The sequence below is a fragment of the Amblyomma mixtum genome, chromosome 4 (assembly GCF_055824585.1).
Source record: "Amblyomma mixtum isolate Tamu chromosome 4, ASM5582458v1, whole genome shotgun sequence".
Lineage (NCBI taxonomy): Eukaryota > Metazoa > Arthropoda > Arachnida > Ixodida > Ixodidae > Amblyomma > Amblyomma mixtum.
The window spans coordinates 131,810,074-131,829,996 of record NC_143015.1 but is presented as its reverse complement, the minus strand read 5'-3'; the positions used below and the strand labels follow the sequence as shown (position 1 = coordinate 131,829,996).

The 19,923-nt window shown below is 49.8% G+C and overlaps 1 protein-coding gene across 1 annotated transcript in view; it reads left to right on the top strand.

Moving 5' to 3' along the window:
- Positions 1–1,469: 1,469 nt before the first annotated feature.
- The window catches only part of LOC149348239 (uncharacterized), a 30,990-nt gene continuing 12,536 nt past the window's right edge, over positions 1,470–19,923 (top strand). Inside the window, exons 1-3 of the mRNA XM_089588030.1 lie at positions 1,470–1,714; positions 4,144–4,259; positions 12,417–12,615. Coding sequence (XP_089444156.1) covers positions 1,619–1,714; positions 4,144–4,259; positions 12,417–12,615 — 411 coding nt within the window. The 5' untranslated portion in view covers positions 1,470–1,618. The remainder of the gene's footprint in view (positions 1,715–4,143; positions 4,260–12,416; positions 12,616–19,923) is intronic.

Here is a 19,923-nt window from a genome sequence, read left to right as displayed (position 1 = left end):
TATGACTGATAGAATCAGGAAGCAAGTGTGGCCGGTTCTTTCACATTTGCTTGTCTTTCCTTACTGCTCATACTAACTTTATTACAGCTCATACAAATCCTGTTATCTTTCGGTGTTCTTATACTTCTCATTTTGCATTTATATAAATCTCAGCCCTGATAAGTTTCGAACTGAATCATTAGTATAGCGCGTGATTGTGACCCCAAAACGAACATTTAGTGCTTGCCATTTAAGTAAAATTGAGCGAACATCTCAAGCATCATACATGCTAGTTACGGTGCACCCAATATTTCGGTAATCAATGGCTCTTAAAATTCCTGGCAAAACATTTAAAAACGTTGCATGGTCTTTATGCTGAGAACTACCGCAATTCAGGGTAGCGTTAAAAGCAGTACAGAAGTTCGATTTTTTATGCAGGTATCTGTATACTCGGTATTTTCATTGCTCTTAGCCAAGGATACTTCCTGGATTAGTAGTTGCTTCATAAGCAGGCGTATCCCCTAGTAAAATTACCGGGCATGCTGCGACTTATTTTGACTTCCTTATATCACTCTAATACGCCCTCAAATCGGATAAGCTGCGGTCATTTGGGATCCTGATCAAGACTACGCTACCACTAACATCGAGTCGTTGCATAACCATCTTGCTCGCTTCATATTATCAGACTTCTCACCCTTCTCAAGCGTTTCACCGTTAAAAAAACGTGCGGAACTGGATGATTTGTCACATCGGCGTAAACTTCCCTTTTAATATTTTTCCATCACCTTTATCACTACCCATCCCTTTGTAGTGATTTGTTTTATTCACCTCATGCCGTCTTTCCATGTCGCGATCGTTCTTTCAAAGTTTAACGCGTAAAGTGTCAGTCATTGTCTTACGCCAATTCATTCATTCCCCATAGTATGCTAGAATGGAATAGTTTGCCACAGCCATCGGCACAGTAACTGACAGTAAAAAATTCCAAGATCTTCTCTGCTGCGACTGAAATGTGTAACAATTTGCTGTTTTTGCTTGTGTCCATTTTTCCTTTTTGTATTATGACTTCTGTTTCAATTAATCTTTTTTGTTGTACTTCTTGCTAAAATGTACCGAGTTTATTAACATGATTGCTTCCCCCCCCCCCCCCCACAGACACACACATGTAATACCCTCCTCTGGAGGGTCTTTAGGGGCAACACGAATAAACAAACAAATAAATCTCTAGAATAAATGTTCTTCTTTCGAAATCTTTCCAGAAGCTCCTTCGCTGCGCCGAGAAAAAAAACCGCAAGCCTAAAGATCATTCAACTGTCTAGGCACGAGCCACGAGCGGGCGTAATCCATTCTTCAATAACCTTTCCGCAGGCATTGGAGAATCGCCGGATATGACGTAGCGCCGGAAGGTCGACAGCTCCTTCTAGAAAGTTCGAACCTTCTATAAGTTCATGCGCGTAACAACGAGTGCCCTCAGTCGCTGCTGCATACCTAGGCTCACGCACTAATAACCGGCTTTGCATCGTCAGCTTTGGAGCGCTTTTCGGCTCGATCGAACGCAGCGGTCGTTTGCTGTGCACGAAGACCGGAGAGTTTCTTCTGGGTGTGAAGAAATTTCGCCCTTCGTTGGCCAACGCAGCAAGACATGGCGTCCATCAGATTTCCGGAAATTGAAAACAACAACGTGCTGTCGGTAATCGCAGCCGCGAGACAAGCGAATGGCGTACACGTGTACATTGATGTAAGTATGTCTGACGAAGGGTCGTGTCTTTTGTTGCGAAAGCAATACTACTTGCACTTTCACGCCTTTGCCGTGCCGCGGCGGTGACCACCATTGACCTTCATTTGCGAAAGCAATACTACTTGCACTTTCACGCCTTTGCCGTGCCGCGGCGGTGACCACCATTGACCTTCATTTGCGAAAGCAATACTACTTGCACTTTCACGCCTTTGCCGTGCCGCGGCGGTGACCACCATCGTGCCGCGGTGGTGGCCACCATTGACCTTCATTTGACCTTGACTGCATTAGATTAGATTGGATTAGATTAGATTAGATTGGATTGGATTGCACTGGATTAGATTAGATTAGATTAGATTAGATTAGATTATATTGGAGTGGAGTGGAGTGGATTGGATTGGATTGGATTGTATAACCGATGCATCACCACAAGTCTGACCACAAGCACCACCACCAGCTAAACTACCAGCTGTACCATGGCGTAGGTACGGATATTGCTTTCGCAATTACCGGGCTTAACCAAGCTAAGCCACAGCGAAGTTTTCTAAGCAACAAGCCCACGCGTTTCGACATTGTGCATGTCAGCGCCAAAATTTGGCAAGGTGCTTTTGTTTCCAAGGCTGTTAGAACATAGTCTCAGGGCACGGGACTGGCGATTCTCGTGCCCTGAGATTCTCGTTGGTAGTAGTGGGAGTATAATGGTTGCCATCAGACTCACAGGGATACTCAACAAGCAAAATAATTGAATAAGGATCTGATTTCTGGCAAGAAACAGTTAGGCCGGAAATCATTCATTGTAAATGAGCTTTACAGAGCAACGGTGGTTACGCAGTGCAGAGATAATGTTCGCAGAGACGTCAGTATCCGCGCTTGTGGCGGTTCTCACCTGCTTCTATTTTACAGCTCACGCATCGTCTTTGCCAGAAGGAAACGCGCTGCGGTTTCTTTTGGCGGTGTCTTATTTTTGGGAAGCATGTGCCATCGCTCAGTATGACAGCGCTACGAAGGCGCGAAGTCACCCTTTTACACTTATCATTTAAGAAGGGAGGGCGAGGATGCATGCTTGCTGCAGCCAGTTTACACTCGCAAAGGGGGCAACACAGAGCCGCTACTGGGCCGCGAGGCCGCTGCCGTTACTTTTCGCGAAGACTCGGTTACCTTTGGCAAAGAGTCGATTACCTTTGGCGAAGATTCTCTTACCTTTGGTGAAGAGCCGGTTACCTTTGGCAAAGACTCGGTTACCTTTGGTGAAGATTCTGTTACCTTTTGTGAAGAGTCGGTTACCTTTGGAGAAGACTCGGTTACCTATGGCGAAGAGTCGGTTACCTTTGGCAAAGACTCGGTTACCTTTGACAAAGACTCGGTTACCTCTGGCGAAGATTCTGTTACCTTTGGCGAAGACTCGGTTACCTTTGGCAAAGACCGTACGCAGGGAGTAGCAACGCGACAGCGTCAAAGGCCCGGTTATGAAGAAAACCCGGCGTCGGAGGTGCCGGCGTTGTGAGAGAAAAGTCACAAGCATCACTTTGCCACGTGGCGCCTAGAGAACAACTTAAGAGGCAGGTGGAGCAACTAAGTCCCATCAGCTTGCGGCCTCATCACAACCTGGCCACCAAAGAGTGAGAAAACTATCCACCGCAGCAGGTTGCAGTTAATGATTTGTCGCTCGGGAAGAGCAACCTAGACCGCACTAGGCCCACAGCTAGGAGCACCTTCCATCGCAGGGCAGCGGCACATCGCCTAACGCTGCACCACTGCGCCGGGACGGGTATGAGGACTCACAGAGATCTATGAATGTAAAGTGCAGAATGATATTCTGCTTCTATAGGAATTAACCCATTACGCTGTCAGGTCATACTGTTAAGGTGGAGCTGAAGTGTCCCCTTCAATTTTTCCCTCAGTAATATGACAAGCGAAGCCTACTTGAACAACGTTCTTAGCGCTAGCTTTAAGTCTAAGATATTTTGTTTATTAATTGTCGGACATTTTTTAGCAAAAATGTTTTGAAGGAAACGCCTTTTCTAGCAGGGACGAGTAAAATCATCAGCGAGATTTACTCAAACGAGAAATAATTATTATTTAGAGCGCTCTTCAGAGAAGTGTAAACATAAAAAATAGGTATTGCAAGGAGTTTTGTGAGGCGTTAATTACAGCAATAAAAGGAGCGGCATGAAATACTGGCCGATGAAGCTGGCTTGTGCTTACTTAGGACTTCATGGCACAATCTAATTTTAGTAACTGTGCATCCGTGTTTACTTATGTTACAAAGATAACAACTTCACCATTTCAGTGTTTAACGCTGTGCCGTCAGTATGCTGTGAAGGTCTGTCGTTAAAGCTGCGTGACTTGCTAATATAAAAGAGGAAAAAGCGAACGGCTACCTTGGCAGTGACGCAGATATTAAAGTTGTTTACGGCTTTCTTTTTGCACAGGAGCCCGGCGACGAGAAAGGCACAACTCGCGAATTTCTAGTGCGCGACTTGCCTGCTACTGGTTCAGAGACGATTAAGTTTACGGCGTTGGTACGGGCAACAGGCGATGATGGAGTGTAAGTAAAAAATGATGCTCCCAAGCGGTTTTGTGCAAAATGTTGGGCGTAACGGGCACTGGCTTAGCGTTCGCAGTTGAAAAGAAACGCAATTGCAAAAACAACCAAACACGACAAAGTCGCTTCTTTTGTCAGTTTTCTTCAGAAGTCATACCATTACTTCAATATATCAAACACAAATGAAGCAATGAACATTGCTTTAAATTCCGGAAATTCTCACTGGTTTTTTTTCGTAGGTGTGTACAAGCGCTCTATATAGTTGAAACACTGTGCGATGACAATTTCTGTTAGACCACGTAGACCACACATTCAGCCCCTTTAAGCATACATCCGCCATGGTGTCATGGTGGCACAGTGGTTATGGCGCTCGGCTGCTGACCCGAAAGACGCGGGTTCGATCCCTGCCGCGCCAGCCGAATTTCGATGGAGGCGAAATTCTATACAGGCCCGCTTACCGTGCTATGTCAGATGTCAGTGCACGTTAAAAAACCCCAGGTGGTCAAAATTTCCGGAGTTCCTCACTACGGAGACCCCCATAGCCTCAGTCCTTTGGGACGTTAAACACCATGAACTAGCCAACTAAATCTCTAAGTAGATTGATAACGAGAATAAATGGATAGAACAATACAGGGGAATTTAAAGCACAAAAATGAAACATTACAAGCACCACAGAACATGCTATTGGAGAATTCAGCAACCACAAGTGGAAACGAAGTGGAGGCACATTCTGAACAGCCTCGATAATCACTCGAAGTTTTGCATCACCGCCAGTGTTGCCCTTTATGAGATCCACAACGCAGGTCTCCGGGCGACAAATGAAAGAATTGCAATGGGCTGAGCGGCCGGACACGCGATGTATGTTTCGAGTGTAGGAAGCACTTGGAGGAACACCTATCCGGCCACGTCCAGAATGCTCCATGAGCGTTGCGGAAACGGCCCCGGAGGTGTTCAGACAGCCATAATCGCGCTCCTGCGCGAAAAACCTCAACAGAGGACTTTGACAAGACTGTAAAGTCGCGTATTAAGTTGTATGTGAAATCAAAAAGTGCCTCTACCGTTTGCCCTCACAGACAACAATGAGAAGCAAAGCGGTGAAATCTCATAGGCGCTTTCCATGCTGGCGATCGCAAGAACCAAACAAAAGCGGACCATTTCCACAACGGTGTGTCCGTTGGCAACATGGAGAAGCAACCCTCGACTTACCCATTTTAAGTTGTTAACCTGTAGAACCGGGCCCAGGGAGGTGCTTTCCTCAGCGCTAATCAAAAGGAAAATGTACTCGAAAGAGAATTTCGAAATTATTCCGCTAGCATCTAGAGAAAAAATGGCTGCGGCTTAGCTCAGGTAACCCTGGCTATACAAGGGACAGTCGCGCTTGCGTAACCAGTGGGAAGTCACTAAGCGGCCTGCTGCAGTTCCGCGTGTCTGCGAAAACGTTGACAGTGCTAACGCATGCAGCCAACATCTCTCTCACCACCCCACGTACCTCAAAGCGCTATTCAGGCGTCCACTGAACCAGTGAGCCAGTTATGCGAACGTCTTTTATGCGAAGCATACTAAAATAGCCCAACCCAGCTCCTCGAGCGCGGCGGTGACGTTACCATTGACCTTTCGTGACCTATATGTCATACCACGTGATGCGTGACGTCACAGCAGATGAAAAACGGGGGCCCAACTCACGCCGTTGCGCGAGGCGTCGTGACCAAGGATGACCACGTGGTGCGTTACGTCACAGCAGATGAGAAACGGGGGCCCAGCTCGCGCCGTCGAGCGAGGCGTCGCGGTCAAGGAGGACCACGTGATGCGAGACGTAACGACATAGGAGAAACGGGGCCCCAGCTCGCGCCGTCGCGCGAGGCGTCGCGACCAATGTGTTTCCTGCTTCTGCCGCTAGATGCGCTGTAGTGAACACGTGATGCTGGAGCGGCGGTACACAAGAGGGTGCGCCTGCCTCTGCTAGGCGTACACGGGATAGATATGCCTCCTGGAGACAGGGCTGCTCGTTGGAATGAGAAGCAAAAGTTTCGGCGTGCTACAGAGACTGATGAAGAGCGCGAAGAACGTCTCCAAGCGGCGTGCTCGATATGCAACTCGGCGACAATATGCTTCCCATTTGACTAGGCTAAACCTAAGCTAAGCCTCAGCCATTTTTTCCCTAAAATCATCGGTTTGGAACGTTGTCACTGCAGCAATGAACACAATGAACGCCGACGGCCTATGGCTTAATTTTGATTTTTGAGGAAAGGAAACGGCGCAGTATCTGTCTCACATATCTCGGTGGGCACCGGAATCATGCCGTAAGGGAAGGGAGGAAGGTAGGAGTGAAAGAAGAAAGGGAGAAAGAGGTGCCTTAGTGGAGGGCTCCGTAATAATTTCGACCACCTGGGGATCTTTAACTTGCGCTGACATCGCACAGCCCATGGGCGCCTTTTGCGTTCCGCCTCCATCGAAACGCCGCGGTGGGGTTCGAACACGAAAACTCTTGTAGCTGAAACCCCTCCCCAATGACCCCCCCCATTGAACTGCACATGTACGGGAATCCACTGCCCATTGTGACTCAGGTGAAGATTCTCGGCCTTCTCATTAACAACACAGTCGATGCAACCGCCACACTTCAGCTCTTGCAAAGACAGACCAAACAGACCGCTGCACTAATCAGGCGGGTGGCAGCATGCAACATGGGCTGTCTGAACGCGAGACCCTCATTATTGCCGCGTCTACAGCTATAGCCGCTCGGCGGCTGTTCGGCACGCAGCTCGTGCGCTACGCTGTTCGATTGTGAGGAATACGAAACTATACGCTCTACCCTGGCCGTCTTGGTGTGCTGTGACATCCTGTCGGTGTTGGCGTTCCTCTGCCGTCTAGACGGGGCGCTACCTGTACCAACTCTTACGTGACACTGGTGGAGGTTGCGGGCCCGAGGTCCCATGTCCAGGACCCCTCCAGACAGCCGTGTACAAAAGCCTAATGAGAGCGTTGCCATGGTCGCCGAGGACGTGACCCGTCTTTGTCGGCGCGCTGACCCAGATATGGCGGAATCCACGAAGCTCCGCCTCCTGATGCAATGTGTGAAGGACCAACTCTTCGCTCGTTTGGTCCGAAATCCCCCGCAGACTGTAGCCGATTTCATCAAAGAGGCGACCGTCATTGAGCGGGCCTTGCAGCAGCGCTGCCGCCGAAATGACTCCTTGTACGGTGAGGCAAGCGCCAGTGTGGCTTCTTTGAGTGTGTCCAGTGACAATTCGTCGTTGCGTTAAGCCATACCTGTACAAGTCCAAGAGATGCTGCAGAATGGTGTTATTCAGCCACCGAGGAGCCGGTGGGCTTCCCCTGTGGTTTTGGTTAAGAAGAAGGATGTTAGTCTGCAATTTTGTGTTGACTACCGGAAGCTTAACCAGGTTACAAAGAAAGAAGTCCACCCGTTGCCACGTACTGACGACTCTCTTGACCAATGGTGTACAGCCCGCCGAGACAGAGAAAAGCCAAACTCTTCGAACTGTTTTATGGAGCGCAGAAGCTGGCCAAAGAAAATGCACTCATCATCGTAGGAGATTTCAATGCCATGGACAGGAGTTGGGGATACCAGAAACAAGACATCAAGGGAAGAACATTAGCGGAGGTAGCGGAATACTTTGGCTGCAGTCTAATCACAGATCCTGCGACCCCCACGAGAATCGGGAATAGCGTGAGCACGGACAAATGCCCGGACCTCACATTCGTAAGGAAGAGCAGGGAGTCACAGTGGGAAAACATGATGGAAAATCTTGGCAGCGATCACTTTATCCTCCGGACACGAATAGCATCCGACACCATAAGACGCCAGATTGGACAGGCGAAAATCACTGACTGGAACGCGTTTCGCGGGGCTGGCAACAAATCTGAAGGCGGTATCCAATCACTGGAGGAATGGAGCGGCATGCTGAGAGAAACGCGACAACGATGCACAAAAAGTCTAAGGAGAACGACAGCAACGCCCGAAGTAGACGCCCACCTCCTCAGACTATGGGAAGCGAGACGCAGTCTCACCAAAAGATGGCGGAAGCAAGAACACAACAGGAAACTAAAACTAACGATAGCAGAATTACGGCAAAGGTGGAAGAATACGCGATGCAACTCGCGAAACAAAATTGGCAACAACTCAGCGACTCGCTTAGGGGAACTCTAGGCACGGCCAGAAGCTGGAATCTCTTAAGAGCACTAATCGATCCGACCAAAATGAAATCAGAAAACAATAAAGCCATCCACAGGTTCATCCTCTCCTTCGAGGGATCAGACATCGCCCTACTGGAGAAGGCACGAGAAAAATGTTTCGGCGATCACAACCCCCCGATACCAAGGAACGTATCGAGGAGCCGAAAACGAGAAACTCGACCGCCCCATAACTGTGGAAGAGGTTTACGCGGCCATATGAAACACCACCAGAAACACGGCAGCCGGAGCGGACAGAATCGACAACGTCATAATCCGCAACCTCAGCGACGACCTCATACAAGAGCTCGTCCGCTTTCTCAACAAACATTGGGAGGCGGAGACGGTTCCCGAAGATTGGAAACACGCCGAAGTAAAAATGATACCTAAACCTAGTAAAAAGCTACAAATTAAAAATCTCAGGCCCATATCACTCACGTCGTCCCTTGGCAAGCTTTACGAACGGATGGTAACTTTAAGACTGTAAAATTACATGGAAGATAACAACTGTGTACCGCATGCCATATTCGGATTCAAAGCAAAGCTCTCAACGCAGGACGTTCTCCTCCAAATACAAGAAGATGTGCTGCGAAATGTACCTCGGACGGGATAAAATGTCGTAATGGCCCTGAACATCAAGGAGGCATTCGATAACGTCAGCCACGAAGCGATCCTTACGATCCTAGACAACCTGCATTAAGGACGCAGAATCCACGGCTTCGTGAAAGCCTTCCTGTCCGATAGAACTGCCACCATCGGCATAGGAGACCTTCGATCGGACAAAATTCGCACTCCAAACAAGGGAACTCCCCAAGGGTAAGTTATCTCACTCCTACTCTTCAACATAGCTATGATAGGCCGAGCTCGAAAACTAGAGAACATCGAAGGCATCAGGCATGTCATGTATGCTGACGATATAACAGTCTGGGAAAACACGGGCTGTCTCGGAGAGAAGGAAGAAAGGCTACGGCAAGCGGTCTCTTGTGTAGAGCAATACCTCGCAGAATGAGGACTCGCATGCTCGACCGAGAAATCGGAACTGCTGAGAGTGTGGAGAGGGAAGCGAAACCGGACTATCGCAACCAACGAGGATTTAAAACTCAACGTCTGCCTAGAAGGGACGCCCATACCGGAAAAGACAACAATAGGAATTTTGGGCATGTGGGTTCAATCCAACCAGCGCAGTACTTACACTTTTACCCTGCTCAAAGCAACAACGCTGCAAGTCGCAAGCATGATCACCCGCATCACCAACAGGCGACATGGCATGCGTGAAGATGACACACTAAAACTAGTCATAAACATAGTGGTTAGTCGAATCACGTAAAGCCTACCCTACCAGTGCCTCAACAAAAATGAAATACAACAAGCGGATGCCCTGCTACGCAAAGCGTATAAGACAGCGCTCCGACTACCACGCAACACGTCTACAGAAAAACACATGGCCCTGGGATTACATAACACCTTTGAGGAGCTACGAGAGGCGCAGCATGAGTCGCAAAACTCAGGCTGTTGCAGACGACGACTGGAAGAGCGCTCCTACGGAGGCTCGGATACCGAAAGCAGATGCGAGAAATGACGAGAACGGAAACCATCCCCGACGAGCTTCGCAAGACCCTCAAGGTAACGCCAATACCAATAAACATGGATCCCAACCTCCATCGAAGCAGAAGGGAAGCGAGGGCCGAATTCATCGAGAAAACATACGCTCCTCAAGCCACAACCGTGTATGCCGACGCGTCTTGGAGAGAAGGAGATACCAAAATCGCTGTATCGGCGGTGGTCGATTCGTCTTTACGCGAAATGACCAGCGCGTCTCTCTGAGGCTGCACAGCTGCAGAGTCCCAGGAAGTAGCCGTTGCTCTAGCGGTGGCGGAGGGCTATAGAACCGGGCGGTCGCTAACAATACTCACGGACTCTCAACAGCCTGCCGATATTACATGAATGGCCGGATAGGTCGTTACGCGCTCCGTATACTCCTCGGAGCGACCGACAGAATTAAAAACCAGGAAGAACAAAACGGCAAGATCCCACACAAAATTGTGTTGGTACCGGAGCACACGGGGGTGGCTGGGAACCATGTGGCCGACAGGATACCTCGAGGATACATTACTTTCCGAGCATCCGACGAGACCGCGGAACTCGCGCCAGCACCCAGGAAATAATCGCCCATACTACAAAGCTATAGAGACAGAAGAATGCGATATCCCCCGCCGCAGAAATCTCTCATCAGAGAAAAAGCTGTCACTTGGAGACAATTACAAACAGGCTCTTTCCTAAAGCTACATATACTAAACAAAATGCACCCTTCGGTATACGCGGACAAATGTCCCTGGTGCGACGAAAAAACACTCTTTATCACATCGCATGGGCCTGCCAAAACATAGACGTGGTCCCCAAAATACAAAACCCGAGTGCGGAGCAATGGGTGACTCTGCTGTCCAGCGACCGCTGTGAAGACCAACAAGGTCTGGTACAGCGATCTCGTCGGGCGGCAGTGGCCAGCGGAGGCCTGGACTGAGGGCAACCGACCATTTATTAGAGGCGGACGACTTCGACCGAGAAGGCTCCTCGGGATAGAACCAAGACGTCTCTGAAGATGCCCCCAAACCGCAGGGAAAATCATTAGTGAACATGAAGTTTTCCCTTCCTTCCTTTTGGTGTCATACGCCGCTGTTAAAAAAAAAGAAGACAACCTGCGCGAAAACAATATCTGTCAATTTTTTTTTTCTTTAATAAACCGGAAAGGTTAGTTGTTCGTTTAACTGTAATAGCTACATAAAAAAATATGAGCGCACGCAGAACACCAGGAACTTTATTTGCAAAGGACGTTTATTTTCTCCCAAAAAACACCAGTACGAAAAATCGAGTTCAAAATATTTTCACATAATAAACAGCAACACAGAAGCTTCTTCTCTGTAACAAAGACATCAACTGAGACCGAATGGCATTTGTCAAAACTTCTACACCATTCATGTGAATCCTCGTCTCGCCGTAGAGGCGCTTTAAAAGAACACTTTTTTTTATTTTCGCGATAGTTTATGATCGTTTCAAGACAATGCAAAGGTGAAAAATTAGGCTGACGTGAAAAGGTACGTTTTAATTGCGTGAACTGTGCCTACAATTAAATTAGTGTGATACGTCTTGTGATGGCAACGAAGAGTGACCGCTTACAGCAATATAACTTCTACTTCCTATCATAGAGCCGCGACAACGCACGTCCATATTTTTAACAATAAAACGACATTTTGAAGCGAAAAGCTTTTAGTCAACACCACGCTTCGCGTGAGCCGGAGGCCAGATTTGCCTCTTCTGCGCATGCGCGAAACCGAGCGACGTCACGCACGGCGCAGGTTGCCGCCGTCGCCGCCCCCGCCGCTGACTCCGTCACCTGACCTTACGCCGCCGCCGCGCGCTACTGCCCATGTGCGCCGCCGCTTCTCCTCCTCGCTACCGTTTGACCTTTCGCCGCAGCCGTGCGCAGAATGCATTTGAAAGAAGGGGTATATAAGGCGCGCTTGCTCATAGAACAGGCGCAGACACTCGCCATGGAAGGCAACAGTCGGACGGCGCCGAAACACCAATCCAGAAGGGGCAGCTTGGGAGTTGGCTGAAAAGCAGCGATAGCTTTTCGCTTCGAGATACCCAGGCTTAACATTACCTAAGCCACAGCCAATTTTTTGTTGTTGCATTTTAATATATCGATGCTGCGTAAATAACAAGGGCGCAAAAAAAGGCCATAAGGAGTGTGTAGGGGGTAATGCAGTGGTCAGAAAATTTCGGGGGCTATTCTTGCATCCAAACACCCCTCCCACCCCTTTCCCCCTCCTTCTGGCTACGCCCCTGGTGGGGCAGGGAGTCGATCGACAGGCATCTAATTGTGAGTTCACACAAAATCGCATTCTCAAAGTGGGAAGCGTATAGTATGTAACCCTGCTTTCTTTTCACTCCGTAAAAATCATCATGCAGATTCGCTCTAGGGGTTTCAAGTGGTACCGGAGCAACATTGGAGGCTGGACGCAACCCAAATACCAAGAAGGGTTACGGAGCAAGGGAGGAGGACTCCAGTTGGGAGCAGAAGGATGCGACCGAAGATGTGTCATTCAACACTGGAGAATGCCTGGTCGTCTCAGCCGAACTGCAGTTTAAAGCGGGGAAGAAACTCAAGGTTAGTAACAAAATCAAGATCAGTAACGCCATTTGCTTTGTTTATCCCGAATTTTATATAATTAGTGAATAACTGTTTTTTTAGCGCCGCTTCTGCACACTGAGTGACAAAAAACCTCTTGGCTGTACCGAAATGTCGCTGAGCCGCCGTGGTGGCTCAGCGGTTATGGTGCTCGGCTGCTGACCCGAAAGACGCGGGTTCGATCCCGGCCACGGCGGTTGAATTTCTTTGGAGGAGAAATTCTAGATGCCCGTGTACTGTGCGATGTCAGTGCACGTTAAAGAACCCCAGGTGGTCGAAATTTCCGGAGCCCTCCACTAGGGCGTCTCTCATAGCCTTAGTCGCTTTGGGACGTTAAACCCCATAAACCAAACCAACCAACCAAACCAAATGTCGCTGAGACCGGGCTGTAACGGCTCTTTGCGGGAATCACCAAAGACGGTGCGTTCTCTAATTTGCAAGTACTTATATCAGGGATAGACCTAAACGCTCATTTTCTGACGATATGTCCGCGGTGATTTCCCTCAAGGTGAGTTGATGGCGGCGGGACGGCACAAATTCGAGCTTGCTAACCGAACTTTTGTTGCAATGCCATGAATTTTAGGGGCCGTGAACCCCGTCAAGCCCAGCTAGAGGCTTTTTTGTTCACGGTCCTCAGTATCTGTAATGTTGATGTTGGAATAAAATGATGATGAATAAAAAATAAAACTATCATTATAAGATACGTGTTCAGACAAATTTACAACGCAAAAAGAAAGCTGCGAATATTCCTTAGTTCATACTAGAGATAGAGAGAGAAGCCATTTAATGAAAAAGCAGATAATTTATACGGCTGTAACGGCTTTTATTGAGAGGAGAAGACTGGTTGTGAAGGCCGATTAGAGCGGGCAAGGGCAGGTCCGGTCCCAGAACAGTTGATGCTCCCGTCTCGCGCCGCGCGTCGGCTCTGGTGCTTCAGCTGCCGATCGTCTTCCTCTCGTCTAGCGCCGCGCGTCGGTTCTGCTGCTCCGACTGCTAACCTTCCTCTTTACAATTGGCCCCGGGGGAAAAGGAGCCATCCTGGGGATTCAGGGGGTCAACAGGACGCAGGGGTCGTAGTGTGACTTCAAACGCGAAACATGGACGGTCTCGCGCCCACGTCGTCGGAGATCGGTTGATGGCGTCACGGGCTCAACCAGGTAATTAACGGAAGAAGTGCGCTCAAGGACACGGTAGGGTCCGTGGTAGTTTGGCAGCAACTTGGTAGGGAGGCCTGGTGCAGCAGTAGGCACACGGAGCCGAACAAGGGATTACGGCTGAAAAGTGACTCTGTCATGTGAGTGGTCGAAGTGCTATTTCTGGCGCACTTGGTCGTCGGACGTGAACGACCGGGGGAGCTGGCGGCACTCTTCAGCGTGCCTGGAGGCTTCAGATACGGTTGGGGATTCCGACGAATCAGGATGGTAAGGGAGAATAGTGTCAAGCGGCGAGGATGGTTCACGGCCGTACAGAAGGAATAATGGGGAGAAACCAGTAGTGCTCTGCGTAGCGGTGTTGTAGGCGTATGTGACGAAGAGGAGTACGACGTCCCAGTTAGAATGGTCTGCCGCCACGTACATTGACAACATGTCACCTAATGTTCTATTGAAACGTTCGTTTGGTTTATTGTTTTGGTTTATTGGGGTTTAACGTCCCGAAGCAACTCAGGCTATGAGGGACGCCGTAGTGAAGGGCTCCGGAAATTTCGACCACCTGGGGTTCTTTAACGTGCACTGACATCGCACAGCACACGGGCCTCTAGAATTTCGCCTTCATTGAAAGACTACATTTTTGGGCAGCCAAAAGTCATTGTGGAATCTGATCACAAGCCGCTCGAAATGATTTTCAAGAAGCCATTGCGCCAGTGCCTTCTCCGCCTGCAGCGTATGCGTCTAAACCTACAAAAATACCATATAAATGTCAAGTACACTCCGGGAAAACAACTGTTCATCGTTGACGCGTTATCACGTTTTCCTAATACAGCACAGCTCGTAGAACAGTGCGCGGATTTCCACGTTAGCACTATCGCTTGTCTTCAAGTTTCAGACAGGCGCCTGGAGCAAGTTCTGCGGGAGACGGACCGTGACCCAAGCATGGTGAAACTTCGCCAGTATGCAAGCACAGCGTGGCCCATTGACAAGGCTAACGTCACTCCCGAGCTACGCAGCTACTGGAGCTTCCGCAACGAGCTGCATACTGAATCCGGCCTTGTGTTCCGGAGCAATCGCCTTATCATTCCTGCCAGACTGCGCAGTGAGGTACTGGCTTCTCTTCATGCTGCGCTCACAGGAGCAGAAAAAATGAAGGCACGCGCCCGAACCGTTGTCTTCTGGCCAAATATAAACAGCGATATTGAGGAAGTCGCTCAACGCTGTCAAACATGCGAAAAGTACAAATCAAGAAATGCGCGACTACCGCTGTTAAGTCACGAGATACCAACTCTGCCCTGAGAGTCAGTAGGAGCTGATATTTGTCATCACGACGGTGCCGAGTACTTAGTTGTTGTTGACTTCTACTCTTTCTTTTTGAAATCAGGCTTGTGCAAGCGCCGTCAGCTCACAAGGTTATTGCAGCATGCAATGACATCTTTGCAACACATGGCTTCCCAAGGCGACTTTGCACAGACAACAGACCACCCTTCAGTACCCAACAGTTCAAGGATTACGCCGATAAGATTGGCCTGCAACACGTCCGGTCTAGTCCGTACTATCCCCGTTCGAATGGAATGGCAGAAAGAGCAGTACAGGAAGCTAAGAAGCTGTTAAGGCGCTTCCGTTTCGGCAGCACTGAATTTTGTGCCGCATTGCTTGAGTGCCGAAATTCACCTCGGGACTCTTCTCTGAAGTCCCCTGTGTAGAGGGTCATGGGCCGACAGACAAGAACGCTGCTTCCTGTACCAACCAGCCACCTACAGCCACAAACAGTGCCACCCAAGACCGTGCGACGAAGGCTAGAAGACATCAGGAGCAAGCAACGCTGCTTCTACAACAGAGGTACACGGCCTCTTCCAGAGCTTCGCACTGGCTCGACCGCAACTATGTACAACGTGCCCTCAAGATCATGGTCCCCTGTCATGGTCGTACAGCGGGCTGAGACTCCTCGTGCCTACATCATCAAAACGGAAGAGGGTCAACAGTTTCAGCGCACAAGAGAACACCTCAATCCGGCTCCTCCTCCCTCGTCTCCAGACCACGAGACACCCGCGCCGCTGCCAGCTGTGCGAGCCCAAGACACCACAGGGACGTCCGAATCTATACAACTCCGTAGGAGTGAACGGAAGCGCCAACTACCCGAAGATACCCGGCGCCTGAGTTCAAAAACGCTGCTTGTTTCGACTAAAAAAAAGAGAGAGAGAGGAGATGTGACGTAATGCAAGTCATGCGCACGCGCCTAGCCGGACAGAAGCCGCCCCCATTTCTGTTATCTAACCGCTTGCCTATATAACCGCTCGCATTCTTGAATAAAGCGTCATTCATGCACCATGCCCCGTCGTGTCCACAGAAGCTTTGCTGGGTCAGGAAGGACACCCTGTTTTGACACGACGTGACCCAAAATCGTCAACTGGCTAGCGGCGAAGCGACATTTTTTAAATTGAGTTGAGGCCCGGCTGCCGCAAGGCATCTCAGAAATTGCTCCAGGTGAACGAGGTGCATCTGGAAATCGTCCAAGTAACATAAGTATGTTTTCCATTTCAGGCCGCGCAGTATGGTGTCCATCATCCGCTGAAAAGTGGCAGGTGCACTGCATAGTGGAAAGGGCATGACGTTGAATTCATACAGCCCGTCAGGCGTCACAAAGGCCGTCTTGGCGCGGTCAGCGTCGGCCATCAGCACTTGTCAATACCTCGAACGTAGATCTAAAGATGAAAAGACTTCAGCTCCCTGCAAGCAGTCAAGTGTGTCATCAATACGGGGCAGCGGATATACGTCTTTGCGAGTGTATTTGTTGAGGCGCCGATAGTCAACGCAAAAGCGGATAGAGCCGTCTGTTTTGGTGACAAGGACGATGGGGGAAGCCCAAGGACTGTGCGATGGTTGTATGATGCCACGCTGCAGCATGTCATTCACCTGGGCGTCGATAACCTGGCGTTTGGTGGCCGAGACGCGATATGGGCGTTAGCGCAACGGCGAATGGGCGCCAGTGTCGATCCGATGGGTAACAGCTGAGGTGCGGCCCAAACGGTGGTGAGAGACGTCAAAGGATGACCGAAACTTATCTAGCAGGGCCGCCAGCTGGGTCTTCTCCGGCGGCGAAAGAATAGCGTCGATTGAGCGCGCGAAGACCGCCACGGGAGCGGGATCAGGAGGCGTTGAGGAACAAGTGAGTGAAGACACTTCCAGGCGGCAGGAGTCATCCTCGCAAGGGTCCCAGCCGACGACCGAGGCGAAAGGCTAGACACATCCCAGGCATTCAACGCGATCAAAGAAGAGTGGAGGGGCACAGGAATGGATTGGTTAGGGGCAAGGCGCTGCAGCCGGCTGAGACGGTAAGCACGGCGAATGGCAGGGGTAGACAGTAGCGAGAAGCGAAGGAATCTGACGGGATGAAGATGACAGGGCCGTTGGATGCAGAGTCGCAATGAACAGAGACGAGCACAGCAGAGCACGGCGTTATCATGACGTCATCAGCCAGAGTTAGCTTGGAGCACGGGTTAGTGGAAGCGTTCACCGAGCCGTCGCCGAAGGGAAGAAGGGCGAGTTCGGAACGAGTGCAGTCGATGACAGCGTCATGTTGGAAGAGAAAGTCCCAGCCTAAGATGACGTCGTGAGGCGGCGATGCGAAGACGATGAATTCAACAATGTACAGAAGGTCCTGAATATTAACTCTGGCCGTACATGCTCCCGACGGCGCGATAATTTGCGAATTAGCGGCACGAAGCAGAATACCAGATAGCGGAGTCATCACTTTTCGTAACTGGCGGCATAATTTTGCACTGAGTACAGATACAGCAGCACCGGTGTCAACAAGCGCGAAAGCATCGGTGCCCTCCACAGAAACCATGCTCAAATTGGCCGGAGAAATTCGAGGTCTTCAGCTTGGCCACGAGCACGCAGTTCTTGCCTCCGGAACTGCGGGCACTAGTTTTCCGAACGGGAAGAGGGACGACGGCGCATCGGGGAAACCGAACGGGGACGCGGAGATGGAGAAAGGCGGCGAATATAGGGGCTGAGATCGGAGGGACCAGTGGTCTCAGAAGGAGAAGTGCGGTGAAAAGGCTGGGGAGGGGCGTAGGCGTAACCTCGAGGGTCGGTATCGGCAGCAGGGGACAAAACTTGGCAGCGGCATTGACGCATCACGTGGCCAGGAATGCCGCAGGCATAACAAATGGATAAGTTGTCCGGTGTCCGCCATGGACGGAAACGTTGTGGTGGGGGCCGGGCGGCACAAAATGGGGTCGACTGCGGTGGATGTTGGTACGGAACGAACGTGTCTGGGCGGGGACGCCTGACGGCTTCGGCGTAGGTAAGTGGCGCAGCGACGGGAGGCTGGGAGGAAACGGAGGGCAGGGCCTCGGACACTTGCTCCCGGATCACGTGCTTATGTGTCGGAATTAGATTAGATGAACTCGGAACAGGCAAAAAGCGAAAGCTGCCGCGCAAGCTCCTCACGGACAAACTACTTGATCTGAAGCAGTAGCGAGCTGTCCTCTGTCGTCATGCTGAGGCTAGTTACTGTGTCTGTGTAGAGGGCTGCCGAGTGAAAACGCGCTGTCGGCAGACCTCATCGTATCTTTGGCTGTGGTCTCATATAGATATCGGTGACAGAGGTGACGTTCTTTCCCACAAGCATATTGAAAGTATCGTCTTCGTTGTGCTTCTGCTGCCGATCGTTTTCCTCTCGTCTCGAGCCGCGCTGCGGTTCTGCTGCTCTGACTGCTAATCTTCCTCTTTACACGGCGTATAAAAATCACTGGCATGCTACACTGCGTGTGGAAGGGAATTTTGGAGATAAAGCTGGAAGGAGAGCGCGCGGTGCAGAAAAGGTAAAATAAAACAAAAATGAAGAAGAGAAATCGCGACCATTAAATCCCTAGTAGGCTCATCGGCGAGTAATGTTACATATAAAATGATGAAGTGCATATTCCGACATATGAGCTAACAAAGTTCAGTGCGCGAAGAATGGCTGAGGATAACATGCAAGGTGAGAAACTATAGTAAGAAGCCGCAGAGTATTGCATCCTCTGCAATCTCCAAAACCACTTTTTTAGACATTTCCTATGTAAACTAGGTTTCATCAGCTTAGTCATCAACTCAGCTTCCTTCTGCTGGGCACAACCCTCTCCCTCCGACCGACAATTGGTCCTCCCTACCTATGCGCAGAAGTTGCGCATTCTGATCAGTCCTTATAAGTTACTATAGGTCGTTCGTTCCGTTTAGGTACGCTATTAAGTCCTTTCCCCAGCTCTGCGCAATTGAAACCTCTGCATATGCTTGTGAGCATCCCGTGTATCTGATCCACAAGCAATATTTTGCGTAGGTTAGCAAGCAGGCAGCGATAAGAAAATTAGAGGTCACTAAGGCATTCCCGCTCTGGTCTTTTTCGTAGTTATTTCTAATCTAATCAGCCCCGTAAATACATCTTTACATTTTCAAAATTCAGTACAGAGCGGAAGTCATCGCGTCACTTTGATAGCGTTCCTGGCTGCTTGTAGGCTATCCCATTTGCTGTCAGACACTGATAAAAGTAACTTCGCGCATAGCCTTTTGAAGCGCTTTTACATTTGATTATTTCACAACCTCGTCAAGAAATGCCTGCTCAAATGAAGACTACTACAACGCGCGAACTGCAGTTAGAGCATGCCTATATTCTGAGTCATTCTGAAAAGCCTGATGGATAGCATGACTATAGATTTCTGTCGCGTGCCTGAATAAGTCATAATAAAATAGCAAAACTAACAGACGATTACCATGGTCGGTAATGCGTAATCTAAGCAAAGCTCTTCATGTATTGTTGCGAAAGCAACAATACATTAAAAGTCACTCAAACGATTGCAAAAGCAACAATACATGAAACACTACACGTCAGACAAAGGTAGGGAAATGAGGCAGGGGCTCGCTGACCGATTTGAAGGAAGCCAACCGCCTCTAAAAGCAAGAAAAGCTAAGGGGGAATGTTTCGTTTTAGAGGGAAGCTCTTATGGTCGTGCTTGGCAGGTGCCGAAACACGGCACCTGCCAACCATGACCGATAGAAACGGAGCGAAACGTCACCGGCCTCGGCGAAAGCGGAGGAATGAACAACTCGACAGTGGCTGCAGAGGGAAGATCGCGAAGGCATACATTGCGAAACG